General features: G+C 44.0%; 2 protein-coding genes across 4 annotated transcripts in view; one reads left to right on the forward strand and one right to left on the reverse strand.

Moving 5' to 3' along the window:
• On the reverse strand, positions 1 to 11,208 carry CIAPIN1 (cytokine induced apoptosis inhibitor 1). 3 transcript variants are annotated; one of them, XM_080936951.1, is made up of 10 exons: positions 11,101 to 11,208; positions 8,788 to 8,890; positions 6,977 to 7,162; positions 6,549 to 6,701; positions 5,066 to 5,142; positions 4,425 to 4,587; positions 2,879 to 2,952; positions 2,376 to 2,491; positions 1,165 to 1,243; positions 1 to 655 (listed from the first exon to the last, which is right to left on the reverse strand). In XM_080936951.1, the coding sequence occupies exons 3-10, from the start codon at positions 7,131 to 7,133 to the stop codon at positions 545 to 547; spliced, it is 930 nt and encodes a 309-aa protein (XP_080793077.1). In that variant the 5' UTR covers positions 7,134 to 7,162; positions 8,788 to 8,890; positions 11,101 to 11,208; the 3' UTR covers positions 1 to 544. The 3 variants fall into 3 exon arrangements, with proteins under 3 accessions (XP_080793077.1, XP_080793078.1, XP_080793076.1); XM_080936952.1 differs by having other exon boundaries at positions 6,977 to 7,159; positions 10,806 to 11,115; XM_080936950.1 differs by having other exon boundaries at positions 10,806 to 11,114.
• COQ9 (coenzyme Q9) overlaps positions 11,209 to 14,763 on the forward strand; it is a 17,748-nt gene continuing 14,193 nt past the window's right edge. Inside the window, exon 1 of the mRNA XM_080936949.1 lies at positions 11,209 to 11,343. Coding sequence (XP_080793075.1) covers positions 11,268 to 11,343 — 76 coding nt within the window. The 5' untranslated portion in view covers positions 11,209 to 11,267. The remainder of the gene's footprint in view (positions 11,344 to 14,763) is intronic.

The raw sequence follows: 14,763 nt of genomic DNA on the forward strand, positions 1-14,763 counted from the left end.
CATAGAAACACAAAAGTTTAATACCCATTTAACAGAAATGACAACAGGACAGAGATACAACACTACACTGAAAGGGGGTTGAGGTGAGAAAGGCAGAGGGACACAAGATGGATCACAACAACTGGGAGAATGATTTCTTTGGTGCCCCTGAGGCCCTTTGACAGTTGACCCATGGCTCTAAGAAATACATACTGAGGAAATTCAGTAGGTGGCAGCATCACTGAGTGTAGTCTGGAGCTTATTCAGCATAAATACTCAAGGATATCTAGACTCAAGGATGGATAGGGTCAGCACTGTAACATCAGGAGCAGAGTTCTTTAGGGTACATCTCCTTCTAACACTAAGAAGGAGGGTCCCCTCATACCTTGGTCTTTCAAGACATAGCAGCACCACACCCCAGTGCCCACAGCAGCTTCACTCTGCTACAAGCCTCTCCCTGCAAATGTTTTCAGTGTGACTGAATCCAGAGATGGGAGGAGGCTGTGGTAGGAGCTGAGGGACAGGAGTTGGCTGGAGGAGGAGGTGTGTGGGCTTGAGGTTCCTCCTAGGCATCTTGGAGATTGCTATTGCTCAGGAGCACCTGCTCGCCAGGCTTGAAGGCTGGCATCCCAAGATAGGGGCAGCTGGCACAGCGGAAAGCATCACCCAGGTAGCACTGTGGAGAAACAACAGTCACATAGGCTAAGAGCCAAAGAAAAGGGCATTTTCATATATCCACAGGTCTCTTGTTTTATGAAAAGTAAGTAAGTAAGGGTTCCAGCCACGGGAGTCGATAACACAGCTGTAATTGATGTGCTTGGGAGGCTGAGGCAGGTTTCTGGTCTGCCTGAGCTACGTGGGAAGCCCATGGGAAGGAGGCGAGGGGGCTGGTAGCTCAGGCACCCTCTGCTACAGGATCACAGCAAGGTCAGCCAAATGGCTGAATAAACCATATGCCACATCAAGAGACAAAATAAAAAATGATAGCCACCCTCGCATGGGCATGAGAATGCCAACTCCCTCTCAGGGTAACCTACTCTCATTACAGCTACATACATGGTCTTTCACAGTGGCCCACTATGAGAATAGTCAATGACAAATTCCCTAAGATCAGCTACTCTGTGTGCAGTTAGGGTGGTCTTGAGCAGCAGGGGTTGGTGGGTCACAGGGAGGTGCAGTACGTACATTTCCACAGGCTGACTTGGGCTGAGAACTCTGCGCCTTTGACTGCTCTCTCTCCAGTTCCTCTGCGAGGCCACAGGTACTGGGGGAACGAACAGAAATTTCAAACCTCTAACAGTGCTAACATACACTTAAAACTTTTCAGTCTACCAAGTGTCAAATGCTACAGAAGGAGCAGACCCAGTGTCACTACATTACCAAATTCATGAACAGAAGGAGCTGACATGCGACTCAGTGGTAGAGCACTTGCCTAGCATGTGCAGAACCCTGAGCAGTATTCCCAGCACCACAAACATAACAAAAATAAATAAACAGAAGAAAATCTGGAATTTTACTTGAAATCCTCTCATTTGTAGATCTTGGCAAATTAGAATACCTAAAGACTGGTGAGGGTTGAACTTGGTGCAGGGCTGAAACCCCAGCACTGGGGAGGTCAAGAAAGAACTCACGGTCAGCCTTAACTATACTGTGAGACTACTTCAAAACAAAACAAAAAAATAACAAACTGTGAATGAACAAACAAGCCAAGCCTGCCTGACACTAGTACAAATGCCAGTGCAAAACTTCCATGTTAGGACAGAATGGCACAGGTACCTACAATTTCACTTTTTTCAAACCCCACTCACACTACGAAAACAGCAGTACACTATAGGAAACTGTAGGGAAACAGCAAGAGAATCAGCTTAACAGATAAACCATCACTCCTGCCTCATCCTGAATCTTAAGGTTCCAAAGGACTGGCAGCACACATAGGAAGACTTACCCTGAGCTTTAAAATTTGAAGCCTCCCTACCCCCAACATCTACTTAAGTTCCCTTCAATAAAAGTAGACAAATAAATCCACCTAGACCTTCAGTTACATGATCAGCTTGTTTTTATATTCATTTTAAAGTTTTTCCAAACATCTCGATACCCATATTGCCTCAGCCTCCTGATGCTGGCCTGGAACTCTATGTCGGCCACACTAACCTTGAGCTCAGAGACATGTACTTGCTTCTGCCTCTCAAGTGCTGGGATACCCAGCCAGGAATGCTTCCAACTCTTAAACTATGCTACTGTGTGTGGGTCTTTGCTATTCCTTAAGGTTTACCTGTTTATTCCTCTATATACCTCACATCTCAGAAGAAAACCATTTTCGAGAGAATGAGATACAGAGAGATGATATGACACCTGAAGAAGTATCCATGAGACCAGACCTGCTCCCCAGCACTTACCAGTTCTTACAGGCCTTCCTCTTTTTCCCTTCCCCACATGAAGGAGCCTTCAGGGAGGCTGGATCAGGCTTCTTCCAATCTTCTGGATCTAGCAGCTCATCTGAGTCAATGAGATCCTAGAGAGAGATCCAAACACTTAGCAACACAGACATGGCCCCTCTGATGAAAAGCTGAGGTAATCCCAAGCTATGAGTATGAGCACACAAAGTACAAAGTAAAAGCAACACCCATAGCTCAGTGTTTAAAAGTACTTGCTGCTCTTGCAGAGGATGTGGGTTTGGTTTTGAAGTACCCACAGAGCAGCTAATAACTACCTGCAACTCAACTCCAGTTCCATGGGATCCGATACTCTTGGCCTTCGAGAGCACCAGGCATATATCCATATAGACAGACATTCATACACATGAAATTAAAACAACCAGCCAAACAAACATTAAGGCCACTTTTCACTGCAAAGGAATGGGAGTGTGTGGGTGGGAGGAATGGTCAAGTGACCAACTCACCACGCTGTCATCCTCCATGTCATTGGCTGAGAGGGTCCAGAGCTTGGCAGCAGCAGGATCCACAGCAGGCTTCACTGAGTCAAACAATAAAAGAAAAAGAACTCTTTAAACTGTCAGAAGCAAACGACAAGCAAGCCCAGCACCTGTGAAGACTAGCAGAGAACAACTGAACAGACTGAAGAGACAGGAGGACAGTCTCAGTGCTCAACTCCACTATGACCCGGGGGTACAGCCGTTACACAGTAAAGTAAGTCTGTGTTGGTTACCTGTTTGCTTTAAGCTAGGCGCTCCACCCGTGCTCCATCATCTCACCTAACTGTGCGTGCTGAGAACCTTGTGAGGTACCCCACCTAGTTTTATAGCTGTGGTCCTTATGTGGGGCTACAACATGCTGCCTGTCCCTTGCTACCGGAGTCTACATCCTACAACATGGGTTATAGCACTCCCTCTGCCTACTCTAAGTATTTGGAGAGTCAAATAGAAAAGAATCAACAACTGTATAAGAGACTAAGATTTAGCCTCACTTAAGCCTTTTATAACTAACTACTCTAGTGAGGCTGGTGGCCAGCTTACACAGTCAGTGATAGAACATTTTCCATCTAGGTCAGGACATTAGAAAGAATTATGAGCCTCAGGGCTGAGAACTAGAGGGGCAAATCATAGGTAAGGCCTTTTGGGTAAGCACACCACCAGAGATTGTCCCTGCCACAGCTGGATGGATACTCAGAACATCCACAAGATCAATTACTGATCTAAGCTATCCCAACCCTCCAGGAACTACAAAATCAAAGGTCCAAGTACTTTCTGAGGCCAGGCTTGAGAACATAAGCCTATATTCCTGCCACTCAGAGGACAGAGAAGTAAGGACTGTAGACTAAGGTAAAGTACTTCATGAAGATTAAGCCAGACAGCAAGAGTGCAGTGTGGGTGTACCAGCAAACGTCTGCTAAATCTGCATTCCTCACAGCCAAACACAACTGAGACATGGGAAAACAGTAACAGGCAGGATGAGAAATGAGCAGTGTTTACACACAGACATGCACACAATTTTTTAGACAGAGAAACCAGAACCCGTGTCTAAGTATTTGAACAGAACGTATCCTGAAAGACGTTCCACCAAAATCAAACCAAGTCCTGTAATTATAGCTCTGACAGAACATTAAAATATTATCTACAGGAGATGCAACAAGGGAGCAACAAGGAGGAGCAGGGTACAATGATGTACACGAAAAGGTCGTAACAAAACCTTTTTTCTGTTATCATCATTGTGAGGTCTCCTGAAGACAAACCCATCCTCCCAGGACCTGAAGAGACTTCATCAACTGAAAATGACTCAGACCTCCAAGGTGGTCTCAGACAGGCCGAACTAGGAAATATTTACGTATTATTTCAGGTTTGGATACCAGTATGTCCAAGATAAAAGCACAGGAAGCATCCTGCAGTTTGCAAATGGCAGACATTGAAGAACCAATCTAAGAATATTCAGATCAGTCCACCTCACATCTTACCCCACCATACACAGAAGAGTATCCCCAGCTAGTCTTACCTGAAGAAGACTTCTTGTTGAGAAGCTTTAGCTGGCTAGAAGAACCCACTTCGAAGTTTGGCTTCTTGCCAGTGACATGGACTGAGAGCAGGCTGTCACTGTGGTAGCCCAGGTGCTCCTGCACAGACTGCACCTCCTCGGGGCTTAAGGCCTCCCGCTGCAACTGCAATTGAAGACATCCCACGAATCAGTGCATGCTCCTCCATTCACTGTTTCACCAAGCCAGCCATGTGGCTAGCCTGGGCAACATCCAACAGTGAGTCTCTGTCTCAAAAAGAGAATTAAAAGGCCTGAATCACATTTAAAAAAAAAAAAAAAAAAAAGGCAGAAATATAACAATACAGCTGTCATTGATTAACACTTCTTCCAAACCAAAGAAAAATGCTAATATTTTAAAATTTAATTTCTAGAGATTAAGGAACTACAAATGCCTCTGCTTAGCATGAACATCTCTCTCTACTTGACTGTCATAAGTGCACAACCTTCATCCATGTCGTCTCCACCAGAAGGCCTAAGGGACAATACTCCATCCATCTAAGCCTAAGAGTTGTACACACTGAGACTGACAGAAACAGTGAATCTCCATCCTTCCTGCAGCACAGCCACCACAGTGAAACAAGGATAAATATCTACACACTTACCTCTCTTATTTCCACAAGGCCAGAAAGAGTCAGGGCTGAACACAGCTTAGAGGCTGTCTTCATTTTGTCATTGTTAACTGTCAAGGAAAACCTCCATTAATGCTTCCATATGTCAAAGTTGGGAAAACTATAAGGCTCTACCCTATGTGAGTCAGCAGGCTTTCAAACAGAAAAAACTCACTTTGTTTAATGTGCATATAATTTAGTGATAACATTTTACCTCAAAAAATCTTTTGGTTGCTCAAAGAATTCTTTTTTAAAATGTACTTATTTTATGTGAGTACACTGTCACTGTCTTCAGACAGACCAAAAGGGACCACTGGATTCCATTACAGATGGTTGTAAGCCATCATGGTTGCTTCAAACTGAACTCAAGACCTGGAAGGACAGTCAGTGTTCTTAACTGCTGAGCCATCTCTCTAGTTCCCCAAGTATTCTAATTTAGGTTACTACAGGTCATAATTCCATTGTTCTGCTTCTTGGAAACCCTTCCCTAAGAATGAAAAATAATGAATAAAGTTATAAACTGCTAAGTACACAGAAACCTAAGTACTGTCTCTGTAAAGTTCTGTCAGAGATACCATTTATGACTCAAGGTTTAATTTTCCAGCAAGAACAGGCTGAAAAGATGGCTCAGAGGTTATAAGTACATACTGCCATGGGAATTTGGCTACCGACACCCATATCAGGAGGCTCACAACAACCTTAACTCTAGCTACAGGGGCGGTCCAATACCTCTGGCCTCCTGCACTCATGTTTACACACACACACACACACACAAGTACAAATGTGCGTGCACAAGCACATTTCTTCTCTTAAAAATCATAAAAGAAGTAAAGTAAGTTTTCAGCAAGAAAACTGATGTCTGCCATGAACATCACAAGGTCACAGCAATTGATACACAATACATTTTATTTACTCTGAAACACTTCCAGTTCTATTATTTTACTGTATCTGATGGAATATATTTCTACATCCTGGTTGAATTCAGTGAAAAAAAAAAAAAAAAAAAGCTAGAAACCCAGAATTAATTATTCTGACAGCTACACTACTGAGCCAAAAAGGCTTTAGTTCTGGGACTAGTTTTAGCGTAGAATTCTTGGAATAGCTTTAGCTTCTCACATATTACTCTATACTCCCAGATTCCAGCCATTACTTTAAAATTCTCTATTCTGGAATAACCATAGATTCACAGGAAGTTGCCATGTGTCCTCCTTTTACTGCTGGAATGTTCTCTGTGTCAGAAACATGACAAAGATGAACCTTTCATCTGGTGATAGATTCAGCCATTTCAGGAGGCAATTTACTTCTACTTATGACCTGATGGGTCAACCAAAGATCACACCTTTTCAGCTCTGCTGCCTCAGATTCTGACATCTATCCCTGAGAAAGTACAGGAGTACATCTGGCTCAGGGAGACAGCATGCACATGCAAAGACTCAATTGTGCTAAACTTTCCCCTTTGAAGCAACAATATCCTTACCTCCAGCTGTCTCCACTGGTTCTTTCAGAAAAAGACAACCCCCTGGCCGGAGGATCCGGGCCATCTCAGCCAGAACCTCAGCACTGTGCAAAGAGGCGCTTCCTGGGACTACACCCGACAAAATGACATCAAAGCTGGATTCCTTATGGGCAGCTGAAAAGAATAATCAACAGTTCCTAAGCTGGGAAGCAATCTCCCAACCCTCCCGCTAAGCTCCCACAGTGGACACAGGCATCACACAGGAGAACAAACCTACATAGCAAATACTAAACCACGATACTCTCAAGTGTTAAGACTGTTCTGCTTTGTATCTTACTAATTCTTAACCTTAGTAAGAGCAGGGGAAGAAGTGAGAAAGAAGCTTTCTAGCTATCAGGGACTACAGACAAACAGCACTCCCATCAAGACAAGGACAGGTAGGTACTCACACTGCAACAGCTGGGTGATGTTTTCCACGAATACTTGGCCCTCGCTGCCAGTTAACCCTTGAAGACTATCCACTAATTTTTTTAGGGCTTCTTCAGGAGAAGACTTGTCCCAGAACACTGCCACAAGCTGGCCAGGGGAGATCCCAAACTCTGCCATTGCTGCAGAGCTGCTGGCCCTAAATACTACTGGCAAAGGAAACAAGACAGGACAAAAGTGTTCAGCAGGTATGATTAGAGTCACAACCTCCTCCAATAACCTCATACTAAGGAGGACTTTACAAAGCTTGTGACCCTAAGGGGCTGACTAAATGAACCTAGAGCCTCAGGCTTCAGAATCCCAACAGTCTTTGACATACCAGGTAGACATGACTGATATGGCGGATCAACACGGGGATTACTATCGAGTAAGAAGGGTGGAGACAGGCAGAAGGACTCAGCAAAAAAGACAGTAAGTTGGCAGATAACCTAATCACAGCCATATCTCTTTAATTTTTTTTAAATTGGCAAGCCAAAGACTTCTTTTTCATTACTTATAAAAATTCAATTCCACTATATCTGTAGTAACCAATGTTACCTTCACCACTTAACCTTAGCCAGCCTCTTTAAAGCACCTTATACATATATCACCTCAAATGACCCTCAGAGCAGTCTGATATTGGGTCACTCCCAATGTATAGGTAAAGAACTGTGTCAGCCAACAATGTACACATCAATTTTATGTGATGTAAAACAAAAACTAGGATTAGACTAGACTACAAGTCTATTTTAATTATGAAAACTCCCTACCCCGGGGTCAACTTTCTCTTCTACTTGATATGCAGGTCTGTGTACACAATGCTTACTGTGACAGTCAAGGGATACCTCTGTCTAGCTCCCCCCTTCTTAAACATTAATGCTACCAAGTTTCTAGCTTCAAATAAGCGAAACAAAGAAGCACCATTAGGAGGCTCCCACTTAACACTGACTTCTGCAGAGACTGCCACCACATTCCCAGGAAGAATTTAAGTAACATGCTGCACTTTCCTGCTGTAAAAACATTCACTTTGGGGGGCCAACAGGATGGACCAGCCGGTAAAGACACCTGTTGCCAAGCTTGATGGTGAGTTCAGTCTGCATGAACTCAAAGGGAGCAAGAGAACTAACTTCTACAGATTGTCCTATGACAGCCACACGTGCAGGTACAGCACAGATGGGTGTACACACACAAATAAGATGTAACTTAAAAAATTCATTTCATTTTAAGCAGTTTTTTTTTGGGGGGGGGTTCAGAGCCTCATATAGCTCAGGCTGGTCTTCAGTTTCTGATTATGCGTCCTCTAATTCCCAAGTACTAGGATTACAGGTGTACAACAAAATGTTTGGCTAGAAAAATGTGTTCAAGTAACTTAAGTTCTTTGTGTCTAAAAACCATGACCTATAACTAGTCATCATTAATTACAAAGTGCTTTGTCATTTAAGAAATAAATTTACTAATGGTTTTAATTTCTTTAGCAAAACTGAACTCTATCTGGCTAGATTCAAAATCCAGCTTCCACTCCAAAGTGACTCTTTCCTTATTATGTTTCTAACCACACCTTTAGTTTCTTCACGTGAACATCAGCCATGTGCTACCCTGACTCAGCAAAAAGCTCAAGTAAAAGGATGCCACGTGGTTATCAGACAGGCCCAAGAAATACAGCATCAGGAATAGACACTTTTAAGCTTTTAATTGTCACATAGTGTTGAGGAAGAATCTCTGTAAATCTTTAAGTTGGGTAACTTGGGATCAATCTCACATTTAAGAACTGGCCAGGGAAGATCAGAGTACTTACTGTTGAGTAGTAAGTTATTAAAAATAAGCAACCTGTAGATTTACTTAGTATTCTTAGGTACAAGACTATGGCAAGTCAGCTTTTCTGAGTCTCTTCTCTTCTCCTGTCAATAAAAAGGAACAGTAAGTAACCTCATATTCTTAAACTCTGGGACAGTAAGTAATGTAAAGCACTCAGCAGATGCCGGGACACAGAGGTCAATGAAATAATGTTCTGAAAGGACTCAGGACCTCTATTTCTTTGTTTCCAACAGTTTTAATAACACCTTCCTTCCTCTTCCTCCTTAAAAAATGCTCCCCTCTATCCTTAGAACCTCATAGGAGAGCCTCACCTTTGACATCCCTGTACCAATGGATTGTGTCAGGAAATTATTAGAGTATATAACATTCTGCTTCCCATAACAAGAGGAACCTCATAAGTAGATTAAACCTTAAAACTCCCCCTCCATCAAAACATACACACCCATAAACTTCTAGTTAGCATTTCCTGAATAGACAATGTTCTTTTAACCTCCAGAAGTATAACAGCTTTCATCTGTTTTGTTTGCTTGCTTTTGTTAATCTTTCTTTTTCTTTCTTTCTTTTTTTTTTTTTAAAGGACAGATTGGTCTACAGAGCCAATTCTAGGACAGCCTGGGCTAACAGAGAAACTACATCTCAAAAAAACTAAACAAAAATCCAAAACAACAAAACCAAAATTATTAAAAAAAAAAAAAAAAAAAAAAAAAGAATTCCAGTGTCTAAGCCAGCATACTTAGGAGCTGTGACTCAGGGCTGTTTCACAACGGAAGAGGTGACGTAGAAGTCAATGTCACACAACTGACCTTGTTTGTTAGATTCTCCATCTGACACCATCCACCCACGGCTTTTAAAAATGTTACTAGCAGGTGAATTGGCATTTGTTTTTAATACTAGTACTCCCAAGACAAAGGTGGGCAGATCTCTGGGAGTTTGAGGCCAGTCTGCTAAGTTACCAGCAGACAGTAAAAGCGGATGCCTCGGAGAGAAACTTCTGGAGATGGGCTTATTTATTTTTAAGGCACCTAGCAAGCATGCATAATCTTAGGCTTGTGGTCCCATTTAAGGAGGCAGAAAGGCTGGAGATGACTCGGGGGTAGTAGGTACAGCTGACTAGGGATAAGGGCACAGTTCAGTGGTATGTGTTTAACCTAGCATGTCCTGGGTTCAGACTTTAATACCACAAAGCCAAACAAACACCAACTTAATAGCCAAGACTGTCGGAGCCTGCATGTAATCCTAGCTGTCTTGGGAGACTGATAAAGGAACATGAGTTCTGAGGGCAGTTTGGGCTCCTCGATGAAACTCCTCTCTCAAAAACAATTATCGGGGCTCTGAGAAGGTTGAGCCTGTATTAGTTTGAGCCCCAGAAACCACATAGAAAACCTTGATGTGTGAGCTATCAAGATGATTTGGTGGGTGGGGGATGCTTGTTACACAAGCCTGATAGCCTGAGTTTAACCCTCAGAACTCAAAGTGGAAGCAGAGAATCAACTCCTCAAAGTTGCCCTCCGACTTCCATTTGCACACGCCCCCTCTCCCCAACCACACACGAAATAATACAAAATAGAATACACGCATTCTTTAAAAAGCTCGTGTGGCCAGGTTTGTAATCTAGCACTGGGAGACCTTGTCACAAAGAAGGTGGCCACAGTTTGATGAAAAACCAAGTTGTCCTCTAGCCTCCACATACATGTTTCCTCCATGATCATGGCAATAAACACACACCGTTTTACTTCTAACAAACACCAAGCCTTTCCTGATGGAGCGGCGAGGCGCTCCGCTTCACTCTGAAGACCCGCAGCTTGGACTCAGGCACGCCAGACGCCGAGAAGCAAACTTCGGCCAACCATGCAAATGGCTTGTTATTGCTAGATCTCTGGACCTCACCCTGGCCCAGGGTCAACTCTCTAAAGCCTGGGTGGATCTTATCAACAAGCATCCTAGGAAATAAAATGCCAGGCTCGAATGGGCAACCTGTAACTCCAGGTTCTCCCCCACCTTTGGTGCTTTCCGCCAAGTGCCTAAAGGAGATTCAAGGTCACCACAGATGGCTCTGAGTAAACTGGCGGTCCCGATGCCAGCTCCGGGTTTCACGAGGAAAGAGGCGGCGGATCAGCCCCGGCGACAGGCACGCCGCGTGCAGGGCCCCTGCCGCCGCGGCTCCTCACACCGGCTTTCCCAGGCGTGCCAAAGACCGCGCCGGGAACCGATATGAGAGGACGGAAGACGAGAGTGGCCTCAAGGAGGGCCGTTAAACTCGGTCAGGTCCTCGAACCGCCCCGAGCGTCCTCACCTTCCTCCTAGCCTGAAAACCCGCTCCGCAGACGCCGGCTTCTCGTTCCACTCTCTCGCGAGAAGTTGACGCACAGCACCTGTGTCCTAGAGAGTCGACGCGATCCCGCTGACGGCGTGACGCTACCCGGCGCGTCGCCGCCCTCAGCGTGCGTGCCCACTTCCAAGATGGCGGCGACGGCAGCAGTGTCTGGTGTCTTCGGCCGGTTGGGCTGGAGGCTCCTGCAGCTGCGGAGCCTGCCCGGTGAGGTGACAACCGAGCCGGGACGCGGGGGGAAAGCGGGGAAGGAGGCGCAGGGCGGATCTGGGTTTGGCGTGGGACGACAGAGGCTGTGGTGGGGGCTAGTAAGGTGAAGGGCATCGGCGTGGAGCTGCTGGAGTCGCGAGCTGGAAAAAGCCACTTATGAGTTTCAGTCTCCCGACTTAAGCTGTGAGGGGCAAAAAGCAGCGGGGCAGTCCTGTCACCCCGGTTCCCCAGAGGTAATGGAGCTTCAAAGAGGGCTCGGTGTGCCCAAGGTCACAGAGTTCGTCCCGTTGCGAAGCGTTCTCTACTCCGTCGCCGTAGGCGCTGTGCCAGCTTCGCTGGAGAAACGGACCGAACAGCCACAGAGAGCGTCCAGTCCGTTCTTTTCCCCAGAGTCAGTTATTGCCACACCACGTCACTAAGCTGGTGACATTCGTCATTGCTGCCTTGTGCCCCGTATTTTTATTTCCACATTAATAGTAGACATTTACCTTAAAATTTTTATATACCGTCATTAAGTGGAAACGCAAAAAAACACTGTCAATAAATAATCTTTCTGCACTGACACATTAGCAAAAAATATATACAACTAAAATCTCCGTGAGCCGCAGAGATTTCGCAGTGATACTTTGGGGACTCCTCACTTCAAATTTTGTGGTCATTTGCTCCATTTTCTTTGCATACACCAAATGTTGATGTTTTTATGCATGATGTTCTGTATTTCCATATTATTATCGTCAGTGACTTCCTTTCTGTCGTTTTTAGCTAGAGTTTCAGACAACATATATTTAGCAAAAATAATGCAATGTGAGCCAACAAATCCAGTCTTAGGGTTTTTACCTAGGAAATTGGGTCCACAAAAAGTTCAAGTGTATTCATGGCAACTTTATAATAGCTGGGCTCTAAAAAAGTCAAACATTCATCTTTATTCAGTACTATGCAAGCAGTTTACAACAGGTACCTCCGAAGGACCCCTCCCCTTTCTAAATTTTTTGAGACAGGGTCTCTATGTTCCTGGCTAAACCTGGAGCTTGCTATAATAATAGATCAGACTGACCTTGAATTTACAGAGATTGGCCTGCTCCTGCCTCCCGAGTGCTTAAAGGAGTGTGTCATCATGATTTCCTTTTAATTCCTTTTTTCTCTTTCGAACTTGTTAGTCCTGTCTCAGCCTGAGTTATATAGGAAGACCATGTCTCAAAATAATATGGGCTGGTCTTTTGATATTTGTGTTATGTTTAAACCAGTTGAAGTTTAACAACAATTTTAATGCAGGCTTAAGGGTTGAGGAAAAAAGACACACCCTCTAAAGAAAGTAAGACAGATCCAGGATAATGGCTTTTCAGAAAGTCCTGGAAAACAAAACATTTCTAAGTGTTGTTATAGACTCCTCAAAGAGTTACCTAGACTGATCTTGTAAAAATATACTAATTATATAGGGGATGGCTCAGCAGTTGAGAGTATATGCTGCTCTTGCAGGGGATGCTAATTGGCTTCCCAGCACACATGTTGGGCTGCTCACAACTACCTTAACTTCACCTCCAAGGAATCTGATGCCCTCCTCATACCCACAGACTGACCCAGTATGCATAATAAAAAACTAAACAATGATCTGGAAAGATGGCTCAGGGGTTAAGAGCACTGGCTTTTCCTCCAGAAGACCCAGGCTCAGTTCTTACCAGTCACATGGTCCAGCAGCCTCTTCTAGCCTCTATGAACACAAGGCATGCACAGGCATACACACGGGCAAAACACCCATACACATAAATGTATACTAAGCAGGGCTTAAGAAATGGCCCTTTAAGATAAGAACACATACTGTCTGCAGATGTCCTGGCTCAGTTCCTAGCCTCCTTTTCTGACCTTTGTGGGCATCAGGCAGACATGTGGTACACCTACATACATGTACGTGAAATACTCATACACATAAACAAATCTTTAAAAATTAGACAAACAATGGTGGTACATGCCTTTAAACAGCATTCAGGAGGCAAAGGCAGGCAGAACTCTGAGTTCGAGGCCAGCCTGGTCTACAGAGTGAATTCCAGAACAGCCACAGCTACACAGAGAAAACCTGTCTTGAAAAGCCAAATAAATAAAAGGCATGAAACAAAAGAAACTTTAGAGAAATCCAAAGACAAGCAGAAGCTAATCTAGAGTGTAAGTTTCAGAGCAGAAGAATGGGAGCTGACTGAAGGGAGTGGGGTTTTCTGGGGTGATAGTAATGTCTGTCTACATAGGTTAAACAGTCCATAAAGAAATAGTGAACTCTAATGTCACATGGGCTAAATGTTGGAGATGGAGAACACCGAGGTTTGCAGTGAATAATGACAGCAGAGTGATTAGTGAAGACTGTGATAAATATGTAGAAGCTGGGATGATGCTACGCAGGTGTTCACAGTTCCTTCAACTTAAACACGCTTGCAAATTTTGATGCTAAAATATTGGGAAAGAAAAAAACAGTTTCTGGTGTTTCCTAAAGTAATGAGGCTTCAGGAGCTAGGGAGATGGCTCAGAGGTTAACGTGCTTGAGTGTGAGGACCAGAGTTCTGGTCTTCAGAACCCACATAAAATGCAGCATGTGGTGGTGCATGCCTTTGATCCCAGTACTCAGGAGGCAGAGACACAGATTTCCTGGAAGTTTGAGGCCAGCCAGGACTTCATAGTAAGACTTTGACAATCCCCCGCCCCTCCCCAAAAAAAAAGGAAGAAAGAAGGAAGACTCAGAAGGTGAAGTCTAGGGCTGTCTAGTGCAGGCTGGCTGTAAGACTAGTCATATCCTCTGGGTTTGGTTGAGAGATTCTGCCTCAGTGAATAGAATAGAAGAACAGATGATTTTGCAGATGATTCCCAAAATTGACCTCAGGCCTTCTTGTGCACACTCACCTACTCACATACACACGTGTATACACAATACATACATGGAAAAGGAAGAAAAAAGCCATGTAAACACTAGGAAGGTAGGCACTGTTATGTTCACATTTTGGGGTACCTTAATAACACTGTCATTGAACAAGTAAGCATTGATTCTCTAAATTTATGGAATTTTAAAAAGCAGCATATTAAGGGCTAGCAGCATATTATAGATCCGTGGGTAAAGGTGCTTGACACAAACTTAGGTGCCTGAGCTTTATCCCCAGAAAGTATGTAAGGGTAAAGAGAACCAATTCCACTGAGCTCCAAACATGTCCTGGAATAAATATCCATGCACATCATGCACACAGTAATAATTAAGACAATTATTTTAATCTGCATATTGAGGGAAATGTTTTATACAGAGCCATATGGTAGACAGAGCTGACCAATGGTAGAAACAGACCAAAAAGACAGCCAGGTCTATATTAACTGCATTACGTATCTCAAAGTTCCTGTTTCACTCAAGGTGTCTATGGGGGACGCAACACTGGAATGAGTGGCTGC

Source organism: Micromys minutus (assembly GCF_963924665.1).
Source record: "Micromys minutus genome assembly, chromosome: 24".
Lineage (NCBI taxonomy): Eukaryota > Metazoa > Chordata > Mammalia > Rodentia > Muridae > Micromys > Micromys minutus.